Source organism: Petromyzon marinus, chromosome 45 (genome assembly GCF_048934315.1).
Source record: "Petromyzon marinus isolate PM22_M1 ecotype Great Lakes invasive population chromosome 45, UKy_Petmar_22M1.pri1.0, whole genome shotgun sequence".
NCBI classification, from domain to species: domain Eukaryota; kingdom Metazoa; phylum Chordata; class Hyperoartia; order Petromyzontiformes; family Petromyzontidae; genus Petromyzon; species Petromyzon marinus.
In genome coordinates, this window is record NC_133711.1 from 2418780 (window position 1) to 2431986 (window position 13207).

The following is a 13207-nucleotide window of genomic DNA, read 5'->3' on the forward strand; positions in this document are numbered from 1 at the left end:
CAGAGTGGCTCATTGAACCATCAGGTCTCTTTTTAATTAGGACATCCAAAAAAGGTATCTTGCCATCTATTTCGACTTCCATGGTAAATCTGATGGCTGGGTGTATGGAATTGATGTGGTCGAAGAATTGGTCTAGAGCAGGCCGGCCATGTGGCCAGATGACAAAAGTGTCATCCACGTACCTCTTCCATAAGGTTGGGCGCAGAGTGGCAGTCTGGATGGCGTCAGTCTCAAATTTCTCCATGAAAATGTTAGCTATAACTGGAGAAAGGGGGGAGCCCATTGGGGTGCCCTCAGTTTGTTTGTAGAAAGTTCCATTCCAAGTGAAGTATGTATTGGTTAAACAGTGTCTCACCAGGGGGGGTACCTCAGTGTTTAGTCCTTGATGAACCAAGTCTTCAATGATTGCAATGGTGTCAGGTACAGGAACCTTGGTGAATAAGGAAACTACATCAAAACTGACAAGCAGGTCGTCTGGGGACAGGGAAATACCCTTGATTGTTGATACCAGGTGAGTAGAATTTTGTACCGCAGAGGTGGTCTTTCCAGTGAAAGGACGCAGGATTTCAGACAAAAAACGAGCTAGTTTGTAGGTGGGGGAGCTGATAGTAGAGACTATGGGACGAAGAGGTGTATCAACTTTATGTATTTTTGGTAAGCCGTATAATCTTGGTGGCCTGGCAGCAGAAGGTTTCAACGAAAACTGTTTAGATTGATCAATTAATGCGGTTGAATCAGAAATTATTTTGTTATTTTGTTGAAAAAACTAAGAATATGAATTACTGCAGTCACGAAAGCTTTAAATCAAAATTTAATCGCCTCTACGGGGAGGGTTTTCACATAACTTTAAGATCCTTCAACAAACTCCGGGATAAGAAATCTCAGCTGATCGAGTCTCTCACCTTCCTGAAGAGATGCCGCGACTCTGGGGTAATACCAATCGCATTTACACTCACCTCTGCTACTGTAACTTCTTCTAATGCGAAACGAATTCTTTTCAAAACTAGCTTAGCTCTTATCTCAGAAAAAATCAGACTTATACGCACAGAACTAGATCAGTTAGACAAGACACTCTACAAATCACACTTATCATTGACGGCAATAATGTCCACATCGGATTGGGAACATGTAGACAATATGACTGCCTCTTCAGCTGCTACTATGTCGACCAAATGTAAGGAAAACCTGATTTCCAAATTTAACCTCCTCTTCAACAAAAGACCGGACCCACACACCAAAAAGTTAGACGTTAATAAAGTCGTAATTAATCGCAGTAACAGTTCTATTTCCGATGGTCTGAAATCCGTTTTAGCTAAAGGTCTAAACTTTGCAGTCACACCTAAACACATACCAGTTAATGATATAATTGCCCAAGTAGACGTTGCTCTCAGGGGCCTGGGTCACATCGCTGCAGACGTAGCAAGATCTGAAATCGCTGCAACCCTCAAAAACGCTAAGATGCCAGCTAGCAACCTCAGCAAAGATGAGCGTTTTGAATTATATAAATTAAAAAAGAGGAATGATATTGTAGTTCTCTCAGCTGACAAAGGCAATGCTACTGTCATCATGGATAAAATAGAATACAACAACAAAATTAAAAAATTACTCGACGATGGTAGTTATACAAAAATAAAAAGAGATCCCACCAACAGCCTCGTCACACAAACCAACAAAATAATTTCTGATTCAACCGCATTAATTGATCAATCTAAACAGTTTTCGTTGAAACCTTCTGCTGCCAGGCCACCAAGATTATACGGCTTACCAAAAATACATAAAGTTGATACACCTCTTCGTCCCATAGTCTCTACTATCAGCTCCCCCACCTACAAACTAGCTCGTTTTTTGTCTGAAATCCTGCGTCCTTTCACTGGAAAGACCACCTCTGCGGTACAAAATTCTACTCACCTGGTATCAACAATCAAGGGTATTTCCCTGTCCCCAGACGACCTGCTTGTCAGTTTTGATGTAGTTTCCTTATTCACCAAGGTTCCTGTACCTGACACCATTGCAATCATTGAAGACTTGGTTCATCAAGGACTAAACACTGAGGTACCCCCCCTGGTGAGACACTGTTTAACCAATACATACTTCACTTGGAATGGAACTTTCTACAAACAAACTGAGGGCACCCCAATGGGCTCCCCCCTTTCTCCAGTTATAGCTAACATTTTCATGGAGAAATTTGAGACTGACGCCATCCAGACTGCCACTCTGCGCCCAACCTTATGGAAGAGGTACGTGGATGACACTTTTGTCATCTGGCCACATGGCCGGCCTGCTCTAGACCAATTCTTCGACCACATCAATTCCATACACCCAGCCATCAGATTTACCATGGAAGTCGAAATAGATGGCAAGATACCTTTTTTGGATGTCCTAATTAAAAAGAGACCTGATGGTTCAATGAGCCACTCTGTCTACAGGAAAGCTACCCATACGGATGCTTATCTGAAACCGGATTCCCACCACCATCCATCACAGAAGAATTCTCTCATCAAGACTCTGTATCATAGAGCCCAATGCATATCCGACCAGGAACACATAAGCAGTGAACTCAAGCACGTACACCAAGCTCTTAGGGCTAATGGTTACTCCGACTATACAATCCGCAAAGCTATCACTCAAACCATGAAGAAGAACCCTCTTGAGGAGCCTTTCAAAACCATCACTTTACCCTACATTGCTGGGATCACAAAAAAGATCTCCAAAATCTTGAATAAACACAAGATCCAGGTCCGTTTCAACACATTACATAAAATCCGTGATCTGGTTCCGTCTGTAAAAGATGTGATTCTGGACATACAATACCCTGGTGTCTACAAACTAAGTTGCCTCTGTGGTAGTAGTTACATTGGAGAAACCAAACGCCATATCTCGGACCGCATTCGTGAACATAAAGCAGACCTTAAACACGGTAGGACCAACACCTCGGCCGTAGCAGATCATTGTTCTAATTCAGTAGGCTCACATGCCATTGACTTTTCCAAGACGGAGGTTCTTTGTAAGCCATCTGGCTTCCATGAGAGATTCGTTCATGAGGCTATCCACATATACAAGCACAGAGACAATTTCAACCGAGAAGATGGATTCTATCTTAGCAATCATTGGAAAGATTTGATAAATCATTTCAGTTCTTGATTGATTGTTCACGCTTACAGTGGCTTTCAGACAGCATACATAAAAACAAATTTCGTCTCCCCCCTCCTCTTTTCAAAAAATAGATGGACTAGTCCTGGGCAAACTGCCAATCGCTGCGCGTGACGCAAACGTTATTTTTTTTATATATAAATAAATAAATATGCCGTTTTCAAAATAAATTTATGCAAACCGACACACCTGATGATGACCGTTTGAGTTATGGTCGAAACGTCGTGAGAATTTTTTATTGTTTTATATATATTTTGTTATTTTGTTGTTTCTCTTCAACGTGACTTTACCGAAAAAACTAAGAATATGCTAAATGACGTGAATATACAAATCTAATTTTTTTGTGTGTAGTCATTGATGACTGGGCTGAGACTATCAACTCACTGTGATTAAGATCTGGTTCAATCATGGTTGGCAACCCGGATTTGAACCTCGATAGTGCTGGCTCAGTGCTCTGACATAGAATTGGCCCTGTGAGCCGCTACGCTCACATCCAGCTCATGTCCGTAACTCTCAATTTGAGCGTGCGTTTGAGGACATCACAGCCAAGGGACTTTCGAGGTGGCACCTGTTGTAAGTCTGACAGTACGCCACCATCCCGTAGAGCTTCTCCTGGCCCGTGCGCTCCATGGACACCATCTGGCTCTGCCGGAACACGTCCGGAAAGCTGTAGTAAAGCACGCAGTCCGCTGGGGCACCATCCCGCCCTGCAGGTCGAGATGGGAAAGCGTGGTTTATGATGGCCTTGTTTAGAACAGCAAGAAGGCACTTCTACTAAGAACAAATAAGATTAACATTTATTTATACTGGAAGTACAGCAAAGCACAAAACCAATACAAACGTAAAGTACAATTACAACGTCACGAGAAACCGATATCTCGATAATCGTCGTAGTGTTAAATTGGTATTGCATTGATATTGTAGTTACAAATTTATATCATACGGTATGGTAAAAAAATAGTCTACGTAATGGTACACATGGCGGCCCACAATAGGGGTTGCGAGTGAGACACATCATCACCTGCCCGGCCGCTCTCCTGATAGTAGTTCTCCATGGACTTGCTCAGTGAGTGATGGATCACAAAGCGCACATCCGGCTTGTCTATGCCCATGCCAAAGGCCACGGTTGCCACCACAACCTGCGTGCAGCAAATTGTCAGTTAACTTTCAAAGCAAGTTAACTCCATTAAAACATTTGTAGTGACTGTGAATGTCACTGTGTGGTGCCGGGCTTGTGAGGCCACGGCAGATAATATATTGTCATTATGTGCAGCCCGGTTACTGGGCGTGGTACCAGCCCTAGCGGGGCTTGGGTGAGCGCTGGTTAGCGCAGAGGCACCACGTACAGTGTGCGGTGCGGGCTCCCAGTGAGGGAGCGAGAGAGAGTGTCAGCCAGCCGGGGTTACGTTGGGGCATGACACGCTGGGTGACCTGCCGACACGTGACCGGTTGATATTGGAGGGGGGCCACCGGTGGACGGAGGCCGCTGGGTGGTCACGTGGTATAGAAGAGCTTTTGGGAGCCTTCGGGAAAGGGCCAGAGAGATGGGAAGGTGGACGGGGCGAGAGGTGGAGCCAGCCCCAGCCCGGGCTGATATAACGGGGGCCCCGTGTGGGGCTCGGGGTTCTTGACTGTTGGTGAGTGAAGATCCACGTCGGGTTGAAGAAGCCTCTAGCCACGCGGTCCGGGACCCAGCTCGTGGTCCGGACCGGGATTGCGGGACCTTGCCTAGTTCTGCCGTAGCGTGGTTAGATGGGCGTTCAACACCCGAGTGTAGGTTACGTTATGTTGTGTTGAGTTGATGTCATAAATAGTGTTGATCCTAAGACAATGTCTACAACTCAATTGGACTCACTACACATTTACAGCATTTCACTGGTCAATAAAGGCAAAACTAAAGCTGTGATTTTTTCGTAAAGCTTTGGTGCAACCTTTGGTGCCATCTCACCACCATCACCCCCACCACCAAGGCATGAACGCCAGCATTCATTATTGTGCTACTTCAAAACACGTATTAACTCTATCAGAACTTCAATAGTGCTGTATGTTGCTGGCAGTTTGGCGTTTTGGGCCTGTTCTGAGCACGGGCGCCAATGTGGAGAGATGTTAACTATCTCGCCTGGTATACAGCAGGGTCATGGGTACGATCCCGACTCTGATGCCTGCATATTTGGAGTTTACATGTTCTCCCCGTGGTCATGTGAATTTTTCTCCAGGTCTTCCGGTTTCTCCCTCCACATTTAGAAACGTGTGTTTAAGTGTAGTTGGCTGCTATATATTTACATGATAAGCCACTTCATTGCACTATCATTTGTGGCCATGTCGCTTCTGAAAAAGAGCTATACAGCTCAGTGGGCCATACCTAATAAAATAAAACATATATTCAAACTTTAATTTAAAAAGCGTGTATGCAGGTTTCAAGTACAGGACTAAGTGTACTTCTGACTGGACAAAGTGTACTTCTGATTGCTTCATAGGCAAAATATGCAGGCCTCACAACCTACGTCTTTAGCAAGTGTTCATCATTTTGTCAGAGGCATTTCATTCCAGAAGCATTTGCTATGTATTTTACTTCTTGAATTTAACCTTTTACTCATTGATTTTAAGTAGAGGCCGACCAAAACTGAATTTCTGGTTTCGGCGGAAAATGAAACCAGACCGAAAGTTAAAAATTGACTTTCGGTTGAAACCGAAAGTAAACCGAAAGTTAAAAATTAACTTTCGGCCGAAACCAAAAGTATGCCGAAAGAGGCCATTTGTCAACTTTCGGCGCCGAAACCAAATTTCGGTCGGCCTCTAATTTTAAGTCGAGTAGCTTAAACCACCGAGCATTCCTCACTCTTGTTCATGTGACCAGGCCATGCATTTCATGGCTGTGCACCCTTGTACATTATCAAAAGCATCTCATATCCTTTACAAACGAAAACAAATAATAAGTGATGCAATAATAATAACCGCTTCCTCACCACATTACACCCGTGCTTTGTTTTACAATGGTTCCACCTGTCACGTGACGCTGTTGACTCAAGTCATTGGTCATTGCTCCCTTTATTGAAATCACCGACCTACATGGGCAACCTATATATCTATATATAAGATATTTAGTTAATCAGGAAGGGCCCAATAAGCTGTGAGGCTTAATTCTAGAGGTGTCTTGCGACGGTAGAGATGTTATACAGACCTGCAGGCTATCTACAGACTGTCTTATACAGGCCAGAGGGACCTAGGGAGGCCTAGTCCCTACCCCGTGATGAAGGTGGCATGGTATGGAAGCCACCAGTGAGAAATAGCGAGGATAAGTGGAGTCTTTGACTGGCGATAAGTGGAGTCTTTGACTGGCGGTGCACGCTGCCGAAGCGCCGGTGTATGGAGTAATCGTCACCTGCAAGCGGTTGCTGGTCCAGTGGCGGTGCAACCTGCTACGGCGATCAGCTGGTATGTCGCTGTGGTAAGAGCCAGCACCAACGCCCAAACTAGTGAGAGCTGCTGCCACTTCCTCGGCGTCTTTTCGTGAGAAACAGTACACGATACCTGGGCATGACAACAAAGACAAAGATCCCCTGTATATCCTTAACAGACTGTTGGGGCAAGTGATGTTAGCGAGCACCCTATGAAAGCAGGCACGGCATGCAGGGGGTAGGTGGCCAGCACTATGCCCGGCCGCCTTTGTCTCCCCAGTGGCGATGTTTACAAACCACACCAGGTACTCATTTGAGGCTGAGTCGATCTAGGGGAGGTCCAGGACTGGTTCAGATAATCCTCACAATGTTGCCAAAATTGCCCGTTTTTATATGCACGATAAATCCAAATGATTTAAATAAAGGCAATATAAATAAAGTGTGCTGCAACCACTATTGCTGTGGGACACAATGAGTACCTGACTGGCCTTTGTATTTCTTGTTAATGAGCCTGACCATATTTTCCATGCAGTCTTCAAATTTGGTCGGCTTCCGATGAACCTGCGATGTCAAATCAAGCCAATATATCACCATAGTTGAACATTGCTATGCAGCATTTTATATCTCACAGCAGCGAGTTACCTTTTTGTAGGAAACACATTGCAGAGGAAACTTCTTCAACTCATGATATGACACCGATAGCACAGTTGCAATACAATTGGGAGACATATAAAGAAATATTAAGAAAATAAATACACCAAAAACCTCAAGCTAACCAATGTGATCCAGGTACCTTATAACGGCTCTACACTACTGATGAGTTCTAATAAAAATTAAACTATTATTCTGCTGCTGCCCAAAACAAATGAGGCCACATGTTCAGGCCTTTTGAGCCGGTAGCTTTGTCAGGCTGCACGCAAAGCACTTGCAGGAATCGTGATGTCATCTTGGTATGCAAAGGATGCTGATATAATCTAATCAGCTTCTGTCACCTAAAACACCTCTATGCCTCTGTATTAGTGTGAATGCAATAAAAACATAGAAGTGCATGACTCGTCTCTCTCTTGGTACCTAAGCCACTGATGTAAATCCCACATTTGGAGAACCGCGGTGGCGAGATGTTAACTCCCTCACCTGGTATGGAGAAGGTCGTGGGTTCGATCCCAACCCTGACGCCTGTATATATGTTCTCCCCGTTGTCGTGTGGATTTTCATCCGGGTCCTCCGGTTTTTCTCTCCACATTTAGAATCATGCGTTTCGAAAATTTGTCTGCTATAAATTTACACATGATAAGCCATTTTGTTGAGCTATCATTTGTGACCAGGTCACTTCTGAAACAGAGCTAATATAGCTCAGTGAGCTTTACCTGGTAATATGAAAATAGTTTTATAGTTTTAGTTGTATAATTACCATGGCAGAGGTCAATTTATCCATGCAACTAATATTGAATTCCCACAAAGAGGCAATACTGAGTTTTTGTGTCTTAATACGTTTGCATATTCACGCGTATAAAAAATCGAATGTTCTTTTCTCTGGGTTTTGTTTTCTCATTGAAATTTGCTGTGGTAATTTAAATAAAGGTTTCCCATAAAAATAATATTTCTAGTCTTAGTGTGTGCTTACCAGCTGATTAGTAGTGATACATCGATTCTAATGACTCTGCAGCGATGATGGACTGAGTCAACTCATAATTGCAATTTAACTCACATCCGTAACCCTGCGTGTTGAACCCTCTAATAACAGCACACCCGGGTGGCTTGTTCAATGTATTTACATACAAATGCACCCCTATTAGTTGATATTTATAAGAGTGAATGTTCACACCTTTCCATTGAACTGAAACCCACAACATGCTTTTTAGCAGTCTTTCTAGCAGACGAAAGCAATCGCTCCACTTCATAATTGTGAGAACTGTTCATGATGAAGGCTCTGACCTGGTAGTGGAGGTTGGGGCGGTTGAAGGAGGCGGTGAACGAGAGGGCGCCGGGCACTGCCAGGATGCTCTTCACGTCGTCCAGCACCACGCTGGTGGCCGTGGCGGTGAGGCACAGCAGGGGCACCTTGGGGAACTGTCTCTTCAGAATGCCCAGCACCTTGTAATCTATACCACCGAGCCACACACACCCAAATAGTTAAATTTGTTCTGCTTCTAACACAAAAAATATCAAGATTTCCCGTGTAGCCTTAACAGACTGTTGGGGCAAGTGCTGTTAGCGACCACCTATGAAGGCCATCACGGCACAAGACGGGGTGGGTGGCCAGCACCACGCCCGACCCGCGGTGGGAGCAGCTCCCTCTGCTGTGGAGAGCCGCGCTAAAGTGCTTCGTGTACGGTCGGTCGGGCCACACTGCTGCGGACTGCCGGGGTGACAAGTGACATCGAGGAGTCACCCGTGCTCATTGAGCCACTGGCACAGTCAACTTAAGCCCCATCGGACTGGGTCTCTGGGGCCTACCGAGACCACCAAGTGCGAGGCTTCCGGGACTGGACCCGGTGGGCGATGCCGAGCGGCGAGGGGCCACGCCCTTTGAGCCGAGGACTCCGACTCCATCGTCTCTTGGCCCTCCGGGTTCTGGAGGTGCAGGACCCTGCTGGGACAGGGGTGACTGGCGCCATAGACCGGATCACGTGAGCTACGTCCCCGATTGGGGGGACTCTCCCTTGCACTGAGAGGGGACTCGGGGGGTGAAGGGGTGTTGGGGTTAAGGGCCTGGGTAAAATAGGAAACGGAGGCGATGTGCCGATTCGCGAGCTCAATGTGCCGCGTGTGTGTGGGAAGGGTCGCCGATTCGCAAATGGGGGACTGTGAGGGAGTCGCCGATTCTCGAGTTCGAGGACGCCATGTAGGGAAGTGTTGGTTTGTTTTTGGGGGGGCACCGGGGAGCAGTGGAATGTGTTGTTGAAGTGGGATATGTTGTAGTTGTAACGGGATTGTGAGGGGAATATAAGCAGCGGAGAGCGAGAGCTCTGGGCTGCCGGTTCTGGGATCGTCTCGCTTTCGCTGTTTTCGTTGACGCCCTCGTAGCTGCCGCCTTCGCTCGATCATTGCGCGGCCGGACAGTGGTTGGCTGTCCCGGTCGATGACGTCGGTGCAATGCGGACAGGGTCGTGTCTGGGATGGGGCGCGCGCCAGCTGTGACTTGTGTGAGAGAGAGAGGGGGCCCGAGTGGTGGCGTGAGCTCGGCAACAACAACGAATACAGAGGGCAGAGCAGTGCCTCCTGCGACCACCTCGTCTCCGGCTGACTGTGTGTGCGATGCACGCCACCCACACGGACAGATGACACTACACATACATACAACGCACTCTCACTCACCTACCCACTGACTAACGCACCACACTCCAGGTCACAACAGTTATTTTTCTGCTTCTTCCCTCACACTGCTCCACTTTGGAATTACCTCTCATTATCTATTTTCCCAAACCTCTTGTCAATCCATGAACCCTTAACCATTAGAATTTTAATCGTGCTCTTTGTTCTGGCAGCTGGACGTTGTGAGCCTTTGGGCCTGTGGTCAACAATTGTGTTTAAAAACACACATCACTGGCATTTCAGATGAAGCTAAACGTTTTAAAGAGTATATCCATGATATTGAAAGTCAACAACCGACCTCCATGGTCTGTTCTTGTGCTCGCCGCTAGCCCGGTTTATGTTTTCCCACTATAGGGCTTTGGGTCTTTGACTGGATTCAAGTATTTAGACTTCAGGTTATTCTATTCATGCAGTTCATTAAAGAGTTAATTTATTTTTATTTCAAATATACATTGATATTGAACTGCTTTTGCACCATATGTAGCCAACCGTGCTATTCCAGGAGGCAAACAATTCAGACACTGGACCATCTTCGGACCAAATACTGCGGAAGCTATATTATTTCAGCCTGTAGGTGGGAGAATGAAAGTTTAAAGACATAACTTGAAGTTTGGTGATACAACGTATGTATACACACAGGTTTCTATCATCAGCTAAAAATTCAAGGAGATATTTTTTTTCAGCCAGCCATGTGTGTGCGGTGTGCGGCATGGTCCGGAATGGCGCAGGAATACTGTAGTGCAGGTAGCCCTGGTCATGGATTGTTGAGGTGATGTTGGGATAAAGCGAAAACCTCTCCTGACTCTCTATATGTATGCATGCGTGAGAGAAAATATGGGCTGATGCGGTACAGAAGGATGTGGAGCTGTTTGGATTTGTCAATGACTGGTACCAGCGGAGTCAAGATCGGCCTCTTTGGAGGAAGCCTGTGAAGCAAGCTAGTGGGAAGTTGGAGGCAATCGCCCTCCAACAACAGTGGAATAGCAAGGAGCGGAGTGCCGGTTGGCTAATACACAATGAGTCGGCACAGTGGGAAGCACAGGTGATGCATCAGCCAGTCATCTCAGTTAACCCACGGCACTTAAGTCTGTCCCGTGACCTCCTGCCAGCGAGCCTTTGACACTTTACGTGGCCTCAAGGTTCACCTAGCCTGGCACAAGCACCGTGGTGACATCACCGCCACTTAGTGGCGAATAACGGCTGTTGTTGTCGCGATGGACACGAGTTGCGCTCAGAATCAGAATCTTTATTTATCCTGGAGGAATCCGATGAGCTACCAAGCTCTTTTTGACAGATGTCCAGTTAGGGGCAAGTAAGAACGTTACAACAAACAAACAATACATAAACCGATAGGAGTGCAATGTATAAGAAAGCTAAGTGAGTCACGAAATGAAAATAAAGTATATAATTACAAATTACTCACCGGGCCTGAAGTCGTTCCCCCATTGGCTGCAACAGTGCACCTCGTCGATGGCGATGCGAGCGAGGCGCTCGCCCTTGTAAGCTTTCTCCAGCTTCGACATGAATATTTTACTCTTGGCGATCTTCTCCGGCGTCACATACAGCAGCTTCAGCTCGTGGTCATTGGAAATCATGGCCGCTTGCACAGTCTTTACATGCTCCTGAGGACGTTCAAACATGAAGCACCGTCAGAATTTAAAACCAGTGTTTTCAAAGGTCCTCTTTCAAGATAACAACAATCCACTTGACACAATGGAAAGTCTCGTAATTCTGTTGCATTTCATGACACCAATTATGAAGCACACATCTTTTGGAAAGTGAATCATGCATGCATTTATTTTTAGTCAGCTAAAACACTCGTTCCACATGAGAACATGCCATCAAATTCCAAATTTAAATAACTTCCTCAGACTTAAATAACAGAATATAACAAAACCACACTGAATAATTAAAACTGGACATTTGACTCTAAACATCTCGCTCCCGGTTCCACAATGGTCATCATGATCATCATACACCTATATATTTTAAGTGCGAAATTACATTCTTGATTGATGTCCGATAGATTTATTTTCATGATTATTATTGATATAATATAATTCCTCCTCTCTCAAAACTGAGGCTACAACTTAAATTCATCGGGTAACCCTTCTTACTCTCCCCCACTCGATGATAGCAAGAAAGAACTTACATTGTCTTTTTGTGACCTCACACCAACCACATCCACTTTAAGTTTAACATGCTTACGACGCCACACAAGTGTAGTGGCATTGAATAGTAATGTAGCAGCATAGCGCTGGCTGCTGGCAGGGAAAGGGATCTGCAGCTTACGGCAGCCCTGACGTCAGCAAGCCAGGTTATAGACCAGAAGGGGATCTAAGTGAAAGGCCACAGAAGGGGAACATCAAGAACCCGCTGGTAGGTTTGAGAAAGGGGGCGTGGCCGGAGGCGGAGCCCGGCCACGCTGAGAGTATAAGAAGAGCCCCTGTAGTGGACCTCGGGGCTGTTGTGTGGAATGTGATCCCCGTCATGCTGCTGAAGTCTTCGTCACCATTATTTTCGTCTTCTTCACCATCTCTCTTGTCATCGTCTCCGTCTTCACCATCTCGGGGCATCACCAGTCAGGCAGCTTACCAACTGTCCTGACTGAGTAGCGTCGCCGACAATAGACGGACTAATTATAAAGCGTTAACCCTGATGGTGCTTGTTAATAAAGAAGTGCCTCCAACTCTTATCATCTCCGAGTTAGTCACTACACAATGGTCAGGGAGGTTTCCATAAATATACAGAGATAAAAATCGGGCATTGGATGGAATATCAACGTTACCTTGGTGCTACTGGCACTGAGCATGGCGGCTGGGATCTTTAGTTGCTCCAGCGCCATAATTTGGTCTTCCATCAGCGAGATGAGTGGGGAAATCACCAGAGTGAATCCTACGTAAACAAGGAAGGATGCCAGTGAACAATCATGTCACTCGTGATATTAAAAATGTAACAATTTGTCCTCCTCGTGATTCAATTATTAGTCTCAACTCTAAGTGGTTGGGGCACCACGATGGCAAGATGTTATCTCTCTCGTCTGGTATAGCGGAGGTCGTGGGTTCGGTCCCGACCCTGATGCCTCTATATTTGGAATTTGCATGTTCTCCCCGTGGTTGTGTGAAATTTTCTCCAGGTTCTCCGGTTTTTCCCTACAAATTTAGAAACATGCGTTTAGATTATTTGGCTGCTACTATAAATGACCACATATAATAAACCACTTTCTTGAGCTATTATTTGTCGCCAGGTTCCTGGCCACAAATTCTGCCAACAAGAGTGTGCACAAAGGGACAAATTTTACATCCAATGCATGCACAGTACAACTGCAAACAAATCATACAACC

The 13207-nt window shown here is 45.7% G+C and overlaps 1 protein-coding gene across 5 annotated transcripts in view; it reads right to left on the minus strand.

Annotated features, from left to right (window-relative positions):
- The window catches only part of RECQL (RecQ like helicase), a 29498-nt gene that overhangs the window by 7877 nt on the left and 8414 nt on the right, over positions 1-13207 (minus strand). For all 5 annotated transcript variants that reach the window (XM_032971073.2, XM_032971072.2, XM_032971075.2 and 2 more), the window contains exons 5-11: positions 12652-12758; positions 11287-11485; positions 8484-8650; positions 7028-7109; positions 6533-6681; positions 4172-4289; positions 3719-3857 (exon numbers count right to left, since the gene is read on the minus strand). In XM_032971073.2, the coding sequence (XP_032826964.1) occupies positions 3719-3857; positions 4172-4289; positions 6533-6681; positions 7028-7109; positions 8484-8650; positions 11287-11485; positions 12652-12758 (961 nt within the window). The remainder of the gene's footprint in view (positions 1-3718; positions 3858-4171; positions 4290-6532; positions 6682-7027; positions 7110-8483; positions 8651-11286; positions 11486-12651; positions 12759-13207) is intronic.